Consider the following 21,976-nt stretch of genomic DNA (forward strand, 5'->3'; position numbering starts at 1 on the left):
GCCACAGAATCATCTCATTAATCCTTGTGAACCAGTAGAGCAGGTCTTGTGTCTGCTTTGCACGTGAGGAGACTGAAGCTCAGAAAAGAAAAGCAGACGAGCTGGCTCTCCATCCGGGCCTTCAGACACAGCTCCCGGTGTGGTCTGGGAGGACTGAGGGGGCAGCCGGTTTATTCCCGCGCCTCCTCCTCCACCTGCCTCATAGCCGGCAGGGGGAGGTTCATGCCCAGTACATCTTAGTTCTGTCCAGATCAGTGAATGTTGATGCCTGCTAAGTATTCGGCCCTTCAGAACTGTGAACGTTTTGTTATATGAACTTTTGTAACAGTGACTATTATTATTTAAAATAAAGGGGCCATAAGCCAGGACCCGGCAGTCTTTTTCATTCTCAGAAATTTTAGTCATAGTAAATTTACTCATGCATGCTTTTCCACGCCCCAACAACCAACAATGGGCAACAGCGATGCAGCTTGTTAGAGAGGGGTTTCTGTATTCCTAATGCAAGAAAACTTCATAAAATATGATATTAAAGCAAACCTCCCTTACATTTTAGGGTAACATTTTTTTTTAAATTTATCTTTATTGTTGAAAGTATTAGAGTTGCCTCTTTTTCCCCTCATGAACCCTCTCCACTCCACATCCATGCCTCCCAGGCCTTCACCACACTATTGTCTATGTCCTTGGGCTATGGATATATGCATATAAGTTCCCCAGTGATTCTCTCCCCAGCCACCTCCCCACCCCCACCTTCCCTCTGAGATTTGCCAGTCTGTTCCATGCTTCTGTGTCTCTGGATCTATTTTGTTTATTGGATTCCACATATGAGTGAGATCATGTGATACTTCTTTTTCTCTGATTGGCTTATTTCACTTAGTATAATACTCTCCAGGTCCTTCCATGCTGCCTCAGAGGGTAAGAGATCCCGGGTAACTCTTTCACTATCTTGGTCATTTTTTTTCAAGAACTCAGGTCGGATATGTAACCGAAATAAGAATACGGTGTTTGTATGTAATCTTGCACGCTTAGTGCTCTAAGTTCAGAACCAGAACATGCCCAGAGATCTGTACTTGGATGCTCTGGGTAGCAACGGCTTTGAAGGCCCACATGCTTGTTCCTTAACGTGTGCTTAAGGAAACATTACATAATACGTTTTCATGTGGACACGTGACGCTCCAGGGCCTCCTCTTGTTCAGGGATGTGATTCTGGATTGGGCGCGGCTTTTCCGAAGTTCACATGAATTTGGTGAATCTACCCAGAACGGAGTTCCGCACGTCCTGTATCTCTCTGACCACACCTGGGCCCTCCCGGGTCCTTTCTCAGGGTATGGTTCGCACCTTCTTTTCTGAGACACAAGGTATTCTCCCCTGGGAGGAGAGGCCCCTGAGCGGGGAGTGCAGACACCATCTCAGGGTCTTCACCACCTTTGCTCCCCTGCTGGCCCCTGGAGGGCGCTCCTCTGGGATCTGGGCCCAGGAGGCAGCACAGTCCTGCCCTCCTCGCTTCCCTGAGGGTGACCATGGGGATGGACCAGCCCCCACAGAGCCAAGCAGAGGTTTTGGAGCATCGGGAGAGTGGGTGATGAGCAATGAGTGTGTCCTTTCGAACTGTGGGCAGAGGGTGAAGCCGGGGCAAGGATGCCAGTTACTAATTTGAAGTACCAGCGTCACTGGCTGTTCACATATCTGTTCAGCCCTCGACAGTCCAGAGTGGAGAGGGGGGCGAGGAGAGAGAATGGGGGTTGGCTTTCTGTAAGCAGGTCTTTTCCCCTTTGTCATTGGGATTGGGTTAATGAGGCCCCTGAAAGGGAGATGTGCTGGCTTTGGATTGGGAGGAAGGCAGAGGCAGGCAGATGTGATCTCGGTTGGAACCCAGGGGTCTGTGTGTGGAAGCTGCGCTGCCTGGAACCTCATCTTTCTTAGCAGCTTTTCATGATACTTATTAATCCGCAACTCACATAACTTGGCTCCTGGAACAATTCTCGGCTGGAAAGGCAGATGGTTCCTTGTATATGAAAGTGGGTAATCGTCCATCTGACTCTCAGACTTGCTGAGCAATGCGGGGTTCTGTGTGTGTGCATAGATGTAGGAGTACAGACACGAAGGCGGAGTGAAGGCGGCCAGTTGGGAACATGGACACATCTGCCAAGCCTTTCCAGGGCAGGTGCTCCTCTAGACGGGCAGCAGACCGCACTGCCTCTCACCTCCTACAGGAAGACTTGGGGGCAGATCATGGCAAGCAGTGGGGTTAAGCAAACAGTGGTGCCTCACCAGTGCTCCATTTCCTGGCTGGGATGGGGGACTGGGGCTGAGGTGGGTCTCCCCTGAGTCTGTCCACGGCTCTCCGGAACCTGCGGGTGGTGGGAGGGAGCCCGGACCGCTCCGCCTCTCAGGGCTCTTGTATGGGACAGAGGGGCACACACATTAGGAATGTTATGTTTCTGGAACTATTGCAGAAACACTCACCTGGTGATCTCTCTGACCACACCTTGGCTCTCCCAGGTCCTTTCTCTTTGAAGTGCGATGCCTGCTATCTGAGGAGGCTGGCGGGGGGGGGGGGGGGGGGGGGGGGGGGCTGACACGGGGAGGGGGGCACCTCTGAGCTCTGAGTCAGGCCCCTGGGGTGGGAGGTGTCAGGCCTGCCCTGACGGCACATGGTGCTTTTGGCCCAGGCTCCTTGGGAATCTCTGGAATCCTGGAGGGAGTTTGTTTGCTAGGAGCGGGTGCATGTGTGTGGGGTGGTCTCTGCAGCTCTCACACTCACAGTCTTGCTTGGGAAGCCACTGTCCTGTCTGTCCACGTGTGTGGCCCTGTTGCTGTGCTCGTGTGGCTGCACTCGTGCCGTGTGTCCTGCCGCGAGCCCCTGGTGCCGCAGGGCAGACGGCTCAGGCTGCGGGTCCCCGCGGGGTCCTGACATGTGCTTCTTCTCTTGCCCCCCTCAGAGAATTCTCAAAAGAAAGGGAGAAGGCGAAAGCCCGGGGCGATTTCCAGAAACTGCGGGAGAAGCAGCAGCTGGAAGAGGACCTGAAGGGCTACTTGGACTGGATCACCCAGGCGGAAGACATTGATCCCGAGAACGAGGAGGAAGGAGGAGAGGAAAGCAAGCGAAATAGTATGTAGCGCCTTCCCACTCCTGACCAGTGCGTGTGCGATGCAGAGCTGCCTGGCAGCAGGCATTCCTGCCCCGTGACCAGGCCTGAGACCCAGGGCCTCAGCCATCGGTTCCCTCTGCCTGCACGTCCGAGAGCACAGGTGCATGTACCTGCCTCTGAATTTCTGCCGAGGGGCGGGTTTTAGAGTTGTTTCTGGTCACGTGGCTTTACGGTGGCAGAGGGTCAGACAGACTCACCCATCGCCTCAGGGATTCAGTAAGCCCCTCGGGGCGGGACCAGGTGTGGGAAGAGCCCATACACCTGCATCACAGGAGACAAAGCTGTGGTCCCTCCCCTTAGTGAGCAGTGCCATTGGAACTTGGAGAGCAGGGGCCCTCTCTACCCCTCTGTTGCCTGAAGCAGCTCCCACCTGTGCCAGCCAGGGGAAGCCAAATGCTTGGCCCATTCGGGGCTGGGGAGAAGCCAGTTCTGGGCAGCGTTAGGAGGCATGTGAGTCAGTGTGGCTGCTGTGGAGCCCACCCCCCCTGGGTCCCCACAGGGACACCAGGCACCCCCAGCACTTCCTGCAGTAGCAAGGCCCAGTGCTCAGTCGACCACCGGAATTCATTGTCATTGTCCATCAAGACCATAGACATAGCCTTACCATAGATGCTTCTCACAGGCGTGCTCTTCCTCTCCTGGGGCCACCCGTGCCTCGGGTAAAGTGCGTGCTGACATTTAGCAGTGGATTTGACTAAGATGTTTGTGATTTGTTTCCGATCTAGAATAGTTGGTAGTAAAGACAACAACCTATTGCAGAGGTGTATGTCCATCGAGAGGCCTGGGAGACCAGGCTAGGCACTACCTCTCAGAAGACGGCCGAGGGAGCTCCAGTGAGCGGAGCCCCTCAGACGTCATGCAGTCGTTCCTTCGTTCAGCAGGGCCGGTGCTGATGCCGGGAGGACTCCTGAGATGGAGAGGCTGTGTGCCCCTTCTGCGGAAGGCCATGTCTGCACACACACAGGTGCAGCAAGGAGACAGAGACACAGGTCGGAAGGGAGGCAGGCGGTGTGCTGGGGGCTGAGAGGACGAAGGGCTGTAGGAGAGAGCTGTGGGGGCATTGGGCCTGGGCCTTGAAGGTCGGATCTGAGATATGTCACAGCTCAGTGTCAGGAAACGTTCTGAGCCATGGCAGTGGCATGAGGAGGACATCGAGGTGGGCAAACTAAGGCTTAAGGAGGAGGCGATGAGCTATTGGTTTGGCCGGAACCCAGAGGGTGTGCAGGTCAGGGAGACATGAAGCAGGGAGAATGAGGCCAATCTGTACGGCTTCTGTAGGCAGTGGAGTGTGGGGGCTGAGGCCCATGCTGGAGGGGATGCTTTTCTTGACTGAGGTGGCATTCGGTGACTTCTAGCCCGGCACTCTGAGGCTGTGATGCCACGGGGAGTGAGGGTTTCCTGCTGCCATGGATGCAAATGATCGCTTGAGTCCTGTGTGCCAATGGGGGAGCCATGGAGTGCAGGCTGCTCTCCTCTCCTCCGCCTCCCTGCTTCCTCCAGGTCTCACCCACTGCTCCTCAAGGAAGAGCCTGGTGTTCACCACCTAAAGATTAGGAAATTGCAGGGGGATTTCTAGTGCTGACTGTGCTTGCCAAATTTGAGATCAGAGTTTATAAGCAGAAGTTTAAGTTCCCAGCCGGTGGTGTCCTCTAGTTGATTGGGTATAAGAGTGTCTGCATGTCCTCGGGACAGCACTCCCAGATGTTGGAGCCAGCCTGAGTCCCCAGGGCCTTCCCACCTGCAGTGTGGCGGGCAACTTGTGTGCAGCTTGGGGAATGCCTGCCGTGCTCTTTCCCTCTTCATTCCCAAACCCCAGCGCTGCTGCTGCCCCCTTCTCCTAAGCCCAGCCCCTAGCATATTGTGTGTAAAATGCTGAAGGCACCCTTCCTTCTTCTCAGCAGAATGCCTTTCTTTGCTCTCTTAGGCGTGTCCTGTAGGGAGCTGAGTGAAGCGGTCTTGCAGGCTGATGGCCTTTCATCTCTATTGCTCCACCTCCAGAAAGAGGCAGGGACCCATGTAGTGTTGGCAGCCTCAGTTGTGGTGGGACCCTTTTTATGGCCAGTGATTGGGAAGTAGGGATGTTCGTGGAGTTGAGGCATTGCCTTCTGGTAGTCCTGCGGGTCCACGCTGTGTCTTAGCCCAGCATTTCCTGTGTCCTGCTGCTGTCTGATGACACCATCAGTGCCTCTTCCACTGGAGACCTTGCCGTGGAGGGAAGACGGGGAAGCGAAGCCTCAGAGTAAAGCAGTGGACAAGCTGGCGCCGTAATCAAGGGCCAGCAGTCTGCTGTGGGAGCCAGAGGGCTCAGCGGTTCAGCTAGCGGGAATGCAGGGAAGGCTCCGTGGAAGAGGTGGGGATCCTGCTGAGCTCTGAGGGATGAGCCTCCTCGCTTCTCAGGCTGAGAAAAGGGCATGAACCAGGTGAGGAAGCTTACAAAAGTTGAAAGCCCTTAAATGCATCACTTAGTAAGATAATCAAGGAAAGGAATGCCCTTCAAAAGTTGTAGATGCTCAGAGTTCACTTTGTAGCGGGGGCTCCCAGGCCCCTAAAGCTGCACTGGGGCTCAGGATCGTCAGCCCGGTGGTTCCTGCTGCCCACAGTGATGTGTGACGCTGCCTGCGGAGCCAGCTGGGCAGGCGTCTGATCCAGAATAGCACATCCTTCGTGGGGCACCCTGTTATTCGTCAGCCTCGTTTGCCAGGTGCTGTCTCCCGTGGAGCGAGGCTCACAGTTTTTCCTGAGTCATCAGAGCTCAGAGCCCTAATGATTAGGGTTGGAAATGCAGACATAAATCCCAGGCTGTGGGAATATGTTGGGGTGTAACTGACTTAAGAGAGCCCCACTCTCCTCCCGACGAGGAAGTGGGCCTCCCTGCATGTATTGCCAGCAGCTCAGACCTGGAAAAACATCACTGTGGGTTTCCCTGCGACCTCCTGTGGCTACTAGCCATTTTCCTCTTGTCCCAGCCAGAAACCACAGGGGAGAGGGTTTCAACAGGCCCATGTAGTCTTCTTCACCAACAAACAGAGGTTGACTTGCCACCTGCATACCCAGGCCTGGTCTCTGCCATCTGGTAGCAGGCAGAGAAGTGTGGGCATGGCCGGTGCCAGCGAGCCCTTTGGGGGTGTCAGATCCATGCCCACACACCTCACACACCAGCCTGCTCCTGCCTTATATCTGGGGAAGGGGAGGGGATGCCGCATAGGGCTCCTGACCTTGTCCACACGCTTTAGGATGCTGACTTTACCAACTGCCCTTCTCAGGTGGGGACTGGATGGGATTCTCCAGACACTGAGGAATTAGGTGACAGTGTGAGAAGTCCTTCCTATGGCCCAACTCAGTTGAGAGGAGCAAAGGGGAGGAGAGGAGGCCATTAACAACAGCAGGAGTCACGAGCCCACGGAGGGGGCGCTGGGCTGGAGGTCATTCTGACGCCCCTTCCCTGGAGCTGGCTGCGGCTAAGTTTTGTGACTTGGAAGTTGGACTTGAGTGTTGGGCACATTACCCAACGTCTCTGAGCCCCATTTCCTTGTCTGCAAGAAGGGGGTCAAGATATTCGCCCATAGGGTTGTCATGGGGGTTAAAGGTTCAATAGCTGGTAGGAGCCACCACAGCTGTAGGTCCGTTCTGCTGCTCTTGCCATCAGACTGCAGTAGAACTTGACCGAAACAGAGTTATTTTTGCAGATGCTACTGGACCTCTGCCCAGCCTCAGGGTGAGGACCCGTTTTAGGACCAAGTCCCTACACTGTGCTATTTAGAAACTATAAGGTTCCCAAGTCGCAATGGAGAACAAACTTGACCTGGTCACTTTCGAGATACCGTGGCACAGCTTTCTGGCTCCCGAAGCCCATCTAGTGGGTCGATGCTTCTGTCGGAGGACAGATGTCAAGTGTTTGGACCTGTGCGCAGATCATCTTTTCTTTCTGATCTTCTAAATGTAATTTTCTGCATCGTGGTACCCAACTCTGGCTGTACGTGACAACCCCCTGGGAGCTCGAATGCTTCCCGATGCCGCCCCCACCCCCCCGCTGATTAGTTGGTCAGTGATGGGACTCGATGTGACGCAGATTTATGTACAGTCTCCTGGAGGTTGCATGTAAAGCCAGGCTGGGAACTCCTGAGTGCCCCCCCACCCCCAGCCCCACCCCCACTGAGGAGCACACTGGTCTAGGCTAAACCTTGAAAGAAGATAACAGAGAGGCAGACAGTCCCTCCTGGGCCATGTGGTGGGTGCCTGGCTGTGGCCCTGGCTTCCTGCGTTCACGGGCCACTTACCTAAAATGTCAGCCCCATACATTTGCTGTTAGAAAGCTGGTATCACGCAATTAATTGAATGGGCAAAATTTCCTTGGAAGTTAGTTCCTGAGCATTTGGGAAATTTTCAAGGATAATTTAACTTTTTGCTGAGCTTCAGATTCCGTAAGAAACCCTGCCAAATCTCCAAGCGATTTTTTAGACGTATGCAGCTGCTTCCGAGTGAACAATGGGGTTTTTCTAGGGCCATTAAAATCTGAAAGCCTAAAATTCTATTTTAAACTCTTCTCATTGTCAGTGATTAGTCTTAAAAAATGGCATTAAAAATAATGAAATGGTTTTAAAGGAGCTCATTCTGAAGTTGGGGCCAGAAATCCGGGCCAGTTCACGTGGGAGCTATGAGTGATCGACAATCCCCGTGAGAGGAAATACTGATGCTCCAAGGCAGGGCGGGGATGCCTGAAGCGCCACCTCTGAGCACAAGGAGAGCCTGAGTCTTCATCAGGGGCCCAGGCAGAGGCTGTGAGCGCCGCCCCTGCCCGCCTCCCCTGGGACCCTGCCCCTCAGGCCTCGGGGCACAGGTGGCCATGGCCGTCGCCTCCCTTCCGCACCTGCCACCCCGATGACTTTTACTGTGGTGTCTGATTTGAGGCTGGGCAGACAAGAGTGATGGGGTAGCTGTTTGCAAGCACACAGCATGGACATTTTCTGGTCCTATTTCAAAGGGTTATGTCTTCAAAATTTGATTTCTGAAACGGCTTTCATCTCAAGAAAACTACCTCAGGGCACAAGTTCCAAGCGAAAAACCTTCAATTAAAAGCTGTAATGCAAACAGCAGCAGTTAGAGCTGCATGTGGCAGACACGGGTCCAGGCGGCCGTCCTCCAGAGCGGCTGGCCGGGGAGGGCCGGGCGCTGGGGTCACAGGAGACACTGGCTCTGCTGGGTGGTCCTGGGAGCAGTGTGTAGCCTCCTAAGAGCTGGAGAGAGATGAAGTGGAGGGTGGTCACCCCGCTGGAGACGGGGAGGAGGCACTCCTGCCAGGTTCACCGAGTCCCAGTCAGGGTTGTTTTTTCTGCTTTTAATGTATTTGAATTACAAAAGAAATATTTACCCACTGTAAGGAATCCATATAATATCAAAGTATATAAGGCAAGAAATAACATTCTCTTGCCCCTCTTCTGAGAGGGAACCAGACTTGGCAGTGGGGGCCTGCTCTTTCCGATCTCATTTGTTCCCAGAAGGAATAAGGACACAGGATTTTGCACAGACAGCTGGCCCCCTGGTCCCACCAGGAGATCGCCCAGCACAGCTGGCCCCCTGTCCCACCAGGAGATCGCCCAGCACAGCTGGCCCCCTGGTCCCACCAGGAGATCGCCCAGCACAGCTGGCCCCCTGGTCCCACCAGGAGATCGCCCAGCACAGCTGGCCCCCTGTCCCACCAGGAGATCGCCCAGCACAGCTGGCTCTGAGCCTTGAGCCATAGACAGCTTTCCATATTTTAAGACAACGCCTTGGCTACTATTAATAATTTGCCACAGTAAAAGCTGTCCCGATGGACTGTATGTAGCACATGGACCTCCACTTTGTGGGAGTTGTCAGGGTTGCAGTTTTAGTCTTGTTGGTGTGACCGTCTGGCCGTCTTCTGTGCCGTGAGACTGTGCGCCATGGGGGCAGGAACGGGGTCTGTTTCTGCTCTTCATTGTGCTGGCACCTGGGGCAGTATTTGTCACATGTTATCTGTTGAATGAAAGAACACAGACTAACATCTCACATTTGTCAAGTGCTCCCCTGTCAGACATCGCTTTAAGGGCTGAGGCTGCATTAACCCATTGTTCCTCAGCAGCTCTGTGAGACTAGGACTTGACAGGTGAGGAAACTGAAGCATGAAGAGGTTTGGGAGCTGTCAAGTGGCAAAGCTGGGATTTGAACCCAAGGTTTTGCCGCAGTCTGCACATAGCCATCGCTGATCCCCACAAAGGCGTGCACCTGTGTCTGGGCCCACACATTCATGTTCTTGTGGGAGAGCTCATCCGAAAGGGTTTTTCTGGGTCAAAGAGCATGCCCTTTAGAAATACAGGTTCTATGCCAAGTGACAGCGGTTTACATTCCCACGGATGGGTCCATGCAGGCCCTCGCCCACTCGGCATTCCTTCTGCAGCCCCACCTGCCTCTGCAGGTCCCTTCCTAGAGTATGTGGCCTCGGCAATAAGGACTAGCCCTTGTGGAGCGACCACCATATCACAGACCCTGTCATTTCTCTCGTGACCTGGTAGTGGAGTTGTAGTCGTAACGGTTGACCACGCCTTGCCAAAGCCTAGCATGCCACTTGTATTACCACATTTGCTAGTTTCCTCTGAAAGCAACCCTGTGAAGTGCAGGTCTGACCACTATTAACATCTGATGAAGCATGAAACTGAGGCTTAAGCAAATCAGGTAACCCGCCCATGGTCATCCAGCCAGAAAGTGGCAGGCTGGGTTTAGACCTGATCTGTCCAAGTCCAGAGCCTACTCTTCTAGCACCCACGTGTCCTGCCCCAGATAGCAGTACTGGCTGGACTCGAACAGCCAGCCGGTCAGCACCCAGGACTCCTGACTCCCTCCAGGTGCCCACTCCCTAACGCCCTTCTTACCCTTCGTAGAGGGAAGGTCAGACCATGGAAACCTCTGCCTAGAGAGGGTAGATTGGTTGTTTATTGTAGTTGGTTGGTTATTTAGGACAGGTTCTTAAAGACAGGCACTTCGTATACTCGCTATAAAATGCGCGCTTGCGCTCCCTGGACAGGCCCTGAACGGTAGGTTTCCTCGTGGGACAGTTTGGGGTTTTGCGTGTCAGAGCCCGTGGAAGTCTGCACCTCCCGGGTCCTGGGGCTCTGTTTGCGGTGCTCTTGCTGCCCTCTACTGAACTGTAATGAAATTGCTTGTGTTCAACCTGAAGGGGTCACCCTGGCCGACTTGCTAAAAGAGGACAAGAAGAAAAGGAAGTTCTGCTTTCGCCAGCGCAGGGCTAAAGATCACGGTAAATGGCTGGGACGGAACTCCGTCTCCAGCAGGCTCTTCCCCGAGACCCTGACGCCTCTGCTCGCAGAGGGGGGTTGCGTGCATGTCCGTGTGCTGCGTCTGCAGGTGCCTGTGTGTTTTACTTGCTTGATTTCTTGGAAACTTGCTCGTGTTGTTTTCTTCTTGTCTTTCCCCAAAACGTGTGTCTTTGCCAAGACAGCATTGCAATCTCCTTTCCTCGTGAACTGTACCTTTTAAAGAGGCAGTTGATCCAACTCAGAAAATGTATTTAATCCAGCATGAATAGTGTTAGTCTGGGAGACAGACTTTTTTGAACACTTTCCCCACAATGCTGCTTTTTCATCTAAAATGTTCCCATGTAGATGAGAGTCCAGTGATGTAGCTGGATGGGTGTTTTCTCCAGGGTACGTTTTTCAGGTGGCCTCTTGGTCTTGCACTCCGTGGCAGGTTTGCCCAGGACCCTGTTCAAGTGAGTAGGCCTGTTTCACCCAGAAGTTAAAAGCATACTTCCAGGCCCTTGCCGGCGTGGCTCAGTGGTTGAGCGTCAACGTATGAACCCGGAGGTCACGGTTTAATTCCCGGTCGGGGTGCATGCCCAGGCTGCGGGCTCGATCCCCCGTGCGGGTCTGCAAGAGGCAGGCAATCACTGATTCTCTCTCAACATTGATGTTTCTATCTCTCACTCCCTCTCCCTTACTCTCTGAAATCAATAAAAAAATATTAAAAAAAAATATATATATATATACTTCTAGGAGGCAAAGATTTTTGGGTCCTTGCCTTTGTGAGGAGGAATGAGGAAAGGGCTCACGTGGGAAGTAGTGAAGTTTCCAGCTATGGTCTAAAATAATGCCAAACATCGCCCCTCAATGGGAACCCTGGGGTTAGCATCAGGGCCATACCTGTGCAGGGCAGTTTTGGGAACTGGCACCCTGTCTGCCTGCCAAGGCACCACTGTGGTCCCACAGCAGCCTCTGCACACCACGCAGTCCCCTACCTGCTGCCACCCCATCGGCCCTGGTCAGGCTGCTCTGCAGGAAGGCAGACTCTGTTTGAGAGGAGTTAGACTGCGGGCACACAAAGCCAGCTGTGAGAGAGCAGAGGGGCGGGCGGCCCTGTTTCCTCGGGAGCGACTGTGGGAACGCTGAGCCCAGAGGTTACGGGAATTGGGCTTGAACCAGCCCCGGTGGTCTGGCTGGAGGTTGTATGAGGACCCTGCTCTCAGCAGAAGGCCTGCGAAGGGGAAGGGGCAGAGGCTGTCGGATAAAAGCCCCTCGCTATTCCAAGAGCCCTTATGGCCCCAGGGGGAAGAGGACAAGGAGTAGGACCTTTCCTGACAATGAGTGGGCAGGGAGTTGGGGGGCGAGGGGGAGACGGGGCTGACTTGCTCAGCTTCAGTGTTTTCCAGGAAGAGGCTGGGCTGGCTGCAGCTGCTGGGTCCTCCGCAGGGAAAAGGGGCTCCAGCTAAGCAGGAAGCACTGTCATGGACGCAGGGAAGCACGCTGGCAGAGACGGCCGCGCTGCAGCTCTGCGGAGGTGGCCTCGAGAAGAGGAGTGGGTTCTGTCCCCAGAAGGGACCCCGCTTTGGGCTTCTGGGTCCCTCCCTTCCTCAGCCAGGACTTGAGGCTTCTCTGTTAGCTTTCTGAGAGATCTGCAGGGAGAGGACGCAGCATCACATTTTCAGGAAACTGTGTTTTGAGCAGGGGAGGTTTCCTCTTGACTGAGGCAGTCAGGGTCCCCGAGGGAGGCGCTGACGTTGCTGGGGACGTGTGGGCAGAGGCTGTTGTGTGGATGCTGTGCTCCCATGTCACTGGTCACAGAAATAGTCATTGTCAGGGTGTAATTCTTGCTTCAGACACAGAAACCTTGGTCTGGCCTTGACCCACATTCTCCAAGAAGAGTCTGGCTTCTTTACAGCAACAAGAATCTGTTACCCGGTGATGGCTGAGCATGTCACCGCCACAAGCACAGTCACCTTCCTCAGGCCTTGTCATGGCACTGCTCATGCTTGTCATGGAAAGAAGATAAAAACACAAGGTCTTGGCTTTGGACCCCCCCCCTCTCCGCGGAAGGCAGCCATTGCTCGGTTGTCCGACCTCACCCCTTACCCTTCCTTTGAAAGGAATGAGAAGCTTTTAGGCTGCTGGACATGGAGGGAGATGCTGACAAATCCTCAAGCCTGCGAGGAAGCCTGCTCGACAGAGGCAACAGGAGTGAGGCTCCTGGAGGCCAGGACGCCTGTGGACTCAGTTTGGCTGGCTCGGGGCTCTCGGGGCTGCTCCTCCTCGTGCTTCTCCAGACCCCAGGAGGTGACTTCTGGCGACCCTCCCGAGGGGTGAGGAGGGGCTTCCCAGGCCTGCTCATTCCCTGCTCCCCTTGCTGAGCTCGGGGAACGCCAGGGAAAACCCCCTTGGTGCTGGGAGCCAAACCAGACAGCCTGTGGGCGTTTCCTCTTTACACAGTTGCAGCAGGTCAGAGGTCAGTGGGTCTCCGAGATGATATTACCCAACAGCTCACTTTCCGCATTAGATGACGCAGGCCAGGAGGGAAAGGGTCTTGTCCCCACATCGCCAGGGACAAAGACTGAATTAGCCTCCATCACTGAAGGAAGTTGGTCTGAGATTTTGCTGTGCCTGTTAATGGTGAACATAATTTTGGGGCTGCCTACTTGGACCCATGCACAGACTCATCCACTGTGTGTTATGTGTGTGTGTGCACGCACGTGTATGTTTGTCTGTAATTTCCCTCTGAATTCACAAGCCAGGCCGATTTTGTTGCAAGGTATGTTGTCCTTCAGAGTGAGAATAGAGAGAGGAATGAACAATTTTACTGGTGAAAATGCTTGTTGTGCTGGCCAGAGAAAGTGTATTTCTCTGGTTTATTTTGTGTGGCGTTGCCTAGGATGGCATCGGGGCCGAGTGATACGATCTTAGAAATAATGTGACCCAGGCTGGCATCTCTCATCTACAGTCCGGGGTGCGCTGGGCTGCTGCCCCGCCTCCTCTCCTCACCGACAGCAGCATTTGGGGCCCCTCCACAGTGCACTCACACTCAGAGCCTAGGCCTCCATCCTGGAACCCTTCCCAGAGACCCCAGTGCCTGGAATAGACCACAGAGCAGAGGCTGTGAGCTTCCCCAGCTTTTCAGCAGGTAAAGTGCAGTGCAAGCCAGCATCCCCTTAAAGGCATCAGGCTTGTCCTAATGCCTGGTTTCACTCAGATTCACAGAAAATAGTTTTTAACTTTATATTTAAAAACATAAAAACTTTGACAGAGCTTTGAAAATTCCCTGGAGTGTGTGAGGTAGAAGGACTGACAGCGTCACCGCATGCAGACGGTCCCTGCTTGCTTCTGCAGGAGGGTCTGGTGCAGGCAGGTGACTTGGTGGGCTCCGGGAGTCTCTCTGCTTGGCCTGGCCACTTGTCAGCCATCAACACCGGGTCCCCGCTGAAGCAGACACAGTGCAGTGGGTTAGGGAGACAGGCATGTGTTCCAGTCATTCGCCTGTGGCTTTACTTACTTGGGTTTCTACAATTCTTTCTGTTTGGACTTTTATAAAGTCTAAATGATCACCTTATCAGCTTGAATTTTGTGCTGTCTCCCTTCTGGGCTGATCTGCAGTAAGTGGTCAGGTTCTATATCGTGTTTCTCGGGGTTAATCGAGGTCATTAGGACAGCGAACCAGTGCTGATGGATAAGGGGCTTGCTTGGCCTTTGGGACTTTTCAGTTTGTGGCATTTTAAGTATAACCCCCCGTACATACCAGCATATACCAGCATCAGAGTGTACACCAGCCTATTCAAGTGTGTGCCCGAGCTGCAGGGCGGGTGGCACGTGGGAAGGGTGCTGAGGGGAAGCAGGAGAGCTTTCTCACGCTGAGCTGTGTGCCTGAGGCTGCTGGTCGGTGCTCTCATCTGTGAAATCACAGAGTTTGTGCATGTAATCTCAGGAGCCCCTGTCCTTTTTTTTTAAAACAGAGGAGATCGTACTGGGGCTGAGTGAAGGGAAACCCATATCAGTGAATTAACATTGAAAAAAATGAATGTCGAGTGCAAGTGAAGGGTAAAACGCTTTAATGTGCGTACAGGCTCCCGCTCATGCCCACGGGCCGGGTTTCCGTGCTTCCAGAGGAGGAAATGCGTCCTGAGGCAGGGACGGGGGTGGGGGTGGGGGACCGGAGCGGACAGAAAGGCTGCCAGGGCCCCAGCCTGAGCCTGGATCCTCTGCTCAGAATCAGGAACTGGACCAAGGTCCATGTCCAGGACCAAATGAGGTCACCCCATTCTAGCATAGTCACCGTCCTCTCCCTCTCTCCCTCCACCCTCCTCAGCCCTGGCGACATCCTTCTGGAATAGACTCATTTATTATGGCTCTGTAGGTGTCAGATACTTGTAACGGAAAAGTTGCTGGCCCCACAACAGGCTAAGTTAGAGAGAAATTGCTGAGTGCAGGGCAGGAGAAGTGCCAACCAAGAGTAGCCGGCAAGTGTGGGAGACTTCACACCAGAGGCCTCCTCTGTGCAGTGATGGAGGTGGTCGGGGGAGCGACACCGGATTTGGGCCACACGGGGAGTGTTGCTTTGCATCCAGAGAGCCCCGCGAGAGCTTTGCCAAGATGACAGAGCTGCTGTTCGTGATTGCCTGGCACTGAGGACCCATCCGGGGTAACCCACGATGAGGTGACCCACTCCAGCTCTGAGATGTAGGTACCCCACATTTTTCAGATGGGAACGTGGAGCCTTGGAGAACTCGGGTCACAAACATGCAGTTAAGGTTAGATCTGGCCGACCCCAGAGCCTGCTCTCAGCCACCATCCCCTCCACATGAAGGATGGCGGCAGGAGGACTTCTCTCCAGGGAAACCCTGGAGCTGGGCCACCCAGTTAGTGTCTCTGTGCTGCTGCTGGGGGAGTTTGGCTTTTTTTCTTCTCTTTCCCCCACTTAGTCTAGAGAGGAACTCGTGCCTTTCATCTACTCCTAGCTGGCACCCAGCCAGAAATGCAAAGGCACGCCCCCTCCCCACAGGCAGTATGCACTGTAATCTGCTTCAGTCGTACTGTTTAAAAATGAAGCTTTAGAAATGAAATGCAGCAACTGTATTTGCTCACATCATGGGACATGGCCCCAGAGAATAGCAAGCCACAAGACTCAGCCTGTTCAGGAGATGTTTGCTCTTTTTGAAATAATAACTAAAGTTATGATATGCGTAATACCAGAACCTTGAAGTAGTCTACTGTGAGAGACGGAAGTGAGCGTTGAGCGTGTGGAGTTGGCATGATCAGGACACTAATGCTGGGAGTCAGGACCCAACTGGGCCTGAGGACCCCACAGTCCCCACCCCGAGTCATAGTGCTCACACCTTCTGGCCTCAGACCCCCAGGAAGAGCTGCCGCAGAGATGGCTCATGGTGATGTTTATAAGGAGGTCCCACTGTGATGTTCTTTGTCTTGTTCTTGAAAAGAAGACTGGCCCCATGGGAAGAACCCATAACAATGTACTTGGTTGAATTTTATGAATTTTTAGTCTCTCGCTGAAGCCAAGGCATGGGACAGTCGTGGGACAAATTGCAGGAGCATCTTAGATTCTCTCTCCCTCTCTCTCTCTGGAACTTTCTGTTAAAGGTTTTTTCATGATTGGATTGTTGTGGGGTGTTTTTTTGGGGGGAGGCGGGGGGTTGGTTTGTTTTGTCTTTATTTTTGCATGGAGTTGTGAGAATGTAAATCAAAGTTTGTAGTTGGTTTCTTTCGACTTACCTAAGAAAGAAAAAGGTTATTCCACGAGAATACCGGTTGTGTACTGTGGGTCTAGAATTCTGCCCAAGTTGCCTTTCCTTTGAAACTTTGGCCTACATGACGCTGGACGTGGCTATCGAGACTCCCACCCAGCAGACTCCGTTTCCTGGGTGCTCACAAAAGGAGCCAGATCTTCTCTGTCGCTCTCAGAACAGATGTTTCTCAGACCTCTGGGCTCTTTGAGTCAGGTCCCCTTCATCCATCCTTGTTATTCACACCATGTCTGTTGCCCGAGCAGGGTCAGCAGCTGCGTACTACACGTTTCAGATTCCTTGTCCAGCCCCTCGAGGGGGCGGGGGGGGAGGTAAGGGGGAGTCTATATTTCTGTATTTCACAGTTAATTAAATCCATCTGGGGCTTGCCTCTCCCCCTGGCCCTCCAGGGCAGCCAGTGCCGTGCCCCTCTGGGTGCCCGTACCTCCTTCACCTGGTCTCCAGCACATGCTCGTGATGTTTATGGGGCTGAGTCAAGTGGATGCAAACAAACAACCAAGTGCCAGATGGTGGCTCGGGTGGGTCCCTGGGCCTCCCGACACCAGTGGGTGCATTTCCACATTTCCTCCGCTTCTGCTCAGGACCCTGATGTGGCGGAGTGAGGCATGCCCAGGGACACTGGGCTGGGACCACAGTCAGCTCTGCCCTGGTCACGGGTGGGAGGAGACCTCCCCAGTGCTCTCGTCCGGCTTTGGTGGTGAGAGCCTCTACATAATGGCTTCACAAGATCACGTCTTAGAGATCAGAGAAGTTAACTACAACTGAGTAGGGTTTTAAACTGTTCCAAAGATTTGGTGCCTGGTACCTCCTGTACTCCTCCACCCACAGCTCCTCCCCTCGGATATATTTAAAATAAGAATGTGTTCATGACGTATTGGTCTATCCACAGGTTTTCTAGAGTCCACCTGCCGGGGCAGCAAGGTGTCCTGAGATGTCTTGGTGGCCTCGGTGCAAACCTGGAAACCAGGAGAATAAGCTGGTACCAAGCGCAGGGCAGGGTCCTGTTTGGTCCGTAGGCTGCTCTTCTCGGGAAACGTCTGGATGGACAGAATTTCTTCCTGATGGGGCCCTGGGCTTGCTGGGCAGGGCGTGGCAGCAGAGGCTCCCCTGCGTGGAGGTGCTGGCTTCTCAGTGCTTGTGCTGGTCCAGCGCCCAAGGGCCCTTCATTGCCCTCCTCCCAGGTTCCCAGAGGGCCTGCTGGTGGCGGATCTCACACCGGCCCCTCCGGGGCGTGCAGCGCCTCCTGTGCGCTCTCTGAAGCGTTTCCTTCCCCCTCCACAGCCAGCATGCCAACCAGCGAGACGGAATCTGTGAACACGGAGAACGTAAGTGGCGAAGGCGAGAACCAAGGCTGCTGGGGAACTCTCTGGTGAGTGTGGAGGCAGCTTACCCTCCTGGCTTCCGCCATCATCATCATCTCAGGGAAGCAAATATGTGGAAGACACCCCAAATTTCCATGAAGCCTGGGGGCCATAGCCTCAGGGGCAGGAGGGGCGGGTGGGCTCACCCTGGGCCCCTTGGCCATCCTCCTACCCTGGGCCCCTCCCTGCCTCCTCCTGCAGAGCAGCCATCCTCCTGAGCACCTGCGGCAGGGTGTGCCAGGTAACTCACTGTTCCACTGTGTCCACTAGGTGCTGGTGGAAAAGAAGCGACGCGGCCCAGGCCGGGCCCTCTGGGTGCCTGCGGTGGGGGTAAAGCCCGATTCTCCTCCTGGGCTGGTGCTGGCATCAGTGCTTTGGAGAAGAGCTTGTATGGCAGAGTGGCTGATGAGAATATTTAAGTTTCCCTTCGCTCCTGGGTTCTCTCAATCTTATGCACAGCAGCTGGATGGCCAGACCCTGTCCTATGCTTACAGCACTTTTTCTGGGGAGCCCTGCACCACCCCCTCCTAACAGTGGGGGGCGCCATCCCATTAACCCCCATTGGCTTTTTACTAGAGGATTTGGACTACAGCAGTGGCCGGACCAGCAGGGTGGAATGTGCAGAGTGCAGCCTGCTTTGCGGGGGGCCCATGCAGCTTTGTTTTGTTTGCTTCCATCTGGTATCTTTTAGGTCTTATTTCTGCAAAATGCAGGTATTGTTTTTAAGAGAATTCGATCTCCTGGGCAGTGCTGTGTAAAAATGATGTGTTATGGGCAGGATACTCAGCAGTTTACAAAGTGAATTTGCCTCCTTTCTCTTGCTCTACCCTCCCTACCACATTGGAGAGTAGACGGGAAATGGGTTTGTCCTCCCCATTTGACAGATGAGAACACAGAGGCTCAAAAAGGTGTGCCGCTCGCCCAGACTCACGCAGTTAGTGCATAGCAGGGCCAGGACTCCTAGTCCAGTGCTCCATTTGCTAGAGCAGCAGCACACGCTGCTGTTGAGATGAGTAGCTGAGTTGCAGGCAGGAGAGACCCCCGGACTTCAGTTTGGGGAACACAGGTGGGGGAGAGAAGGACCCCTAGAGTCACTGCCTGTGCCATGACTGCTCAGAGCATCTGGCTAAGAGCCTTCTCTTGCCAGGGCTTGGGCAGGTGCTCAGCCTGGCCTGCCTGGACCTGCAGCACCTCGCTACTGCTCCGCACATACTCCAGCTAGCCCGCTGCGGGCACCGGGGGTGCTGAGCCAGGCTGCTGTGCATGGCTCTTCCGATAGCTCAGCTGACATGGTGGGGGAGCATATGCTTAAGCCTTCCTAATAGGAATGATGTTCTTTTTGTCTTTCTTTCAGTCAAGCCATCTCAAAATCCAAGCTCAGGTCAGTATCTTATTTCCATTTTTCTTAAGCATGTGTGTTGGTTGTTCTCTTTAACTTGTGAATTTTGCATGGAGTTGCTCCAGACTTGCATTTGCTCTTTGGGCTGCAGTTTTCATATAGAGGATCAATCTGCCCAGGAAACATTAAGCACCTGTCTTGGAGGGCAGTGTAGTTACTGTAGTAGGTGCTGAGGTTCTTGCCCCAACACAAACCAACAAGATGCAACAATTTCTTGCCACTAATCAACCCTTCATATCCCCCCTAGAGTCATTTCTCCAGGAGAAATACTTCTTGTCACTTTTCTGCTTAAAAGTTTTTCAACCCTGGCCAGTTTTTTCCAGTGGTCAGAGCATCAGTCCACAAACTGAAGGGTTGTGGGTTTGAATCTGATTAGGGGCATGTACCTTGGTTGCAGGCTCAATCCCCAGCCCCTGTCACGGCATGTGTGGGAGGCAACCAGTCAATGTGTCTCTCTCACCTTGATGTTTCTCTCCTTCTGTCTCTACCCCTCCCTTTATTTTCTCTAAAAATCATTGTAAAAAATATCCTTGGGTGAGAATTAAGTCCCCCCCCCCACCCCCCAAAAAAAGTTTTTCATAGAAGGAGGTTCAAAAGGTTTTCTTAGGTGCTAGTCATGTTCTGTTTCTTGGGCTATGACATGGTCAGTTGGTGAATTTGTATATTCTTCCATACAAATGTTCTTTTTCAATTTAAAACATTTTACCACTATATATAAATTTAACGAACATAGAGCTAAATGTAAAACCTAAAACTGTAAGCATTCTAGGAGAAAAATCTTTGTGACCCTGGGTTAGGCAAAGATTTTCTTGGACCCAATACACAAAGCACTGGCCATAACAGAAAAAAATGATAAATTCAAAATTAAAACTCCTGCTCTTCAATAGAAAATAAAAAGATAAGCTCCAGACTGGATGAAAAATATTTGAAAAACATATTTGATAAAAGGCTAATTCTCAGTTTATATAAAGAATAGTGTCAATAATAAGGAAGCAACTCAATTGAAAAATGGTCAATAGATTTTAAGAGGCATGTCACCAAAGAAGAGAGATGGATAGCGAATAAGCACATGAAATGACCATTGGTCATTAGGAAAAGGTAAACTGAAATCACAATGAGATACCACTATGTCTCTATTAAAAATATGACAATATTAAGGTCTGACAAGGAGGCAATCAGTGAGAATTCTCATGCACTCCTACTTGTCAATGACAGACATTTTTAAAACAAGTTGGTAGTTTCTTATAAAGTTAAACACATATTTACCTTATAATCCAGTAATCCCACTTTGAAGGTATTTATATAAGAGAAATGAAGCTATATGTCTGCATAAAACTTTTTATGTGTTTATGGCAGTGTTATTAATAATTGCCAAAACTGTAAATAACTCAAATGTTCATCAAATGCTGACTGGGTAGACATATTATAGTTTATCCATATAATGGGAAAATGCTCAGCAATAAGAGGAAAAAACTGATAGAAGCAACAACAGAAATGAATCTGAAAAGTCTTTTTTTAATATATTTTTTATTGATTTCAGAGAGGAAGGGAGAGGGAGAGAGAGATAAAAACATCAGTGATGAGAGAGAATTATTGATCAGCTGTCTCCTGCACAACCCCCACTGGGGATCAAGTCCGCAACCTGGGCATGTGCCCTTGACCAGAATTGAACCTGGGACCCTTCAGTTCACAGGCCGGCCCTCTATCCACTGAGCCAAACTGGTCAGGCCTGAAAAGTATTTTTGCTAAGTGAAAGAAACCAGTCCCTAAAAAGCTATATACAGGGTGTGGCAAAAGTAGGTTTACAGTTGTTTGTATGGAAAATAATACAATCTATATATATAAAAGGCTAAGCGACAGTCTGACCAGTAGCTATGATGTGCAATGACCACCAGGGGGCAGCGGTGGTTCTCAGGTGATGCACCCCAGAACCAGAAAGGAGGGAGCACAATTCTGGGGTGTGTCACTTGAAAACCACCCTCTTGCAATCTGGGACTCCTCAGGGGATGTCAGAGAGCCAATTTTGGCCTGATCCCTACAGGCCAGGCCGAGGGACCCAATCTGCCAGAGGGACCTTGCTCACTCTGCAGATGCCCTTTGAGCCCCAGTGCCACCCAGGTGCATCCAGCCGGGGAGGGACTGCAGGAGGTTGGCTCCAGGGTGTGTCCGGCCCATCTCACCCAGTCCTGCCCCACTGGCTACCTTCTAATTAATTTCCTTTCAATGTGCACAAATCTATGCACGGGGGCACTAGTAATCCTATCTAATAAAAGAGTAATATGCAAATTAACCATCACTCCATCACTCCATCACAAAGATGGCGGCACCCAGTCCCCTCAGCCCCGCCGCTTGAGTGTCCAGGCCTTTTGGCCAGGCAGGTGGCAGGAGAGGCAAGGGGGTGGGGGGCGAGTGGCGAGGCTGGATCTGCCCCCAGGGGGCGGGCCCAGCCTTGCCACTCCATCGCTGCTGGAGTGTCCGGGCCTGTCACCTGGCCGGGGGCCGCGGGGGGCGAGCGGCGAGGCACTATCTACCCACTCCAGCGGCCAATCCGGCCTCGCCGCTCCTCCACCACTGCGGTGTCTGGGCCTATCGACCTGGCCGGGGGCCGCAGGGGCGAGCGGTGAGGCACGATCCATCCACTCCGGCGGCCAATTCAGCCTCGCCGCTCCGCTGCTGATGGAGTGTCCCAAGGCAGCAGACACAGGAGCAGAGCCGAGGCAGCGGAGATGGGAGGGAGTGAGGCAGCAGAGAAGGGTGGGCTTCACTCCCTTCTCTGCTTTGCTCCGGCCACAGAAAGCCCTATTCTTGCAGGAATAGGTCCGAGGAAGCCCTATTCTTGCAGGAATAGGTCCGAGGAAGCCCTATTCTTGCAGGAATAGGCCCGAGGAAGCCCTATTCTTGCAGGAATCTTCCTGCAACGGGCCTCTAGTAATAAATAATACAAGAAGAAATTGTGTTTTGAGTACTCACAATTGTAAATCTACTTTTGCCCCACCCTGTGTTGCATAATTCT

General features: G+C 52.9%; 1 protein-coding gene across 6 annotated transcripts in view; it reads left to right on the top strand.

Moving 5' to 3' along the window:
• CACNA1D (calcium voltage-gated channel subunit alpha1 D) overlaps positions 1-21,976 on the top strand; it is a 295,011-nt gene that overhangs the window by 186,084 nt on the left and 86,951 nt on the right. For 5 of the 6 annotated variants that reach the window (XM_070390774.1, XM_070390775.1, XM_070390772.1 and 2 more), the window contains exons 9-11: positions 2,940-3,109; positions 17,485-17,572; positions 18,919-18,945. In XM_070390774.1, the coding sequence (XP_070246875.1) occupies positions 2,940-3,109; positions 17,485-17,572; positions 18,919-18,945 (285 nt within the window). Of the gene's footprint in view, positions 1-2,939; positions 3,110-17,484; positions 17,573-17,834; positions 17,895-18,918; positions 18,946-21,976 lie in introns of all 6 variants that reach the window. The other variant, XM_070390771.1, reaches the window with a different exon arrangement.

The sequence above is a fragment of the Myotis yumanensis genome, unplaced genomic scaffold (assembly GCF_028538775.1).
Source record: "Myotis yumanensis isolate MYYU_CA2020_CCGP unplaced genomic scaffold, mMyoYum1.0.hap1 SCAF_14, whole genome shotgun sequence".
NCBI lineage: Eukaryota > Metazoa > Chordata > Mammalia > Chiroptera > Vespertilionidae > Myotis > Myotis yumanensis.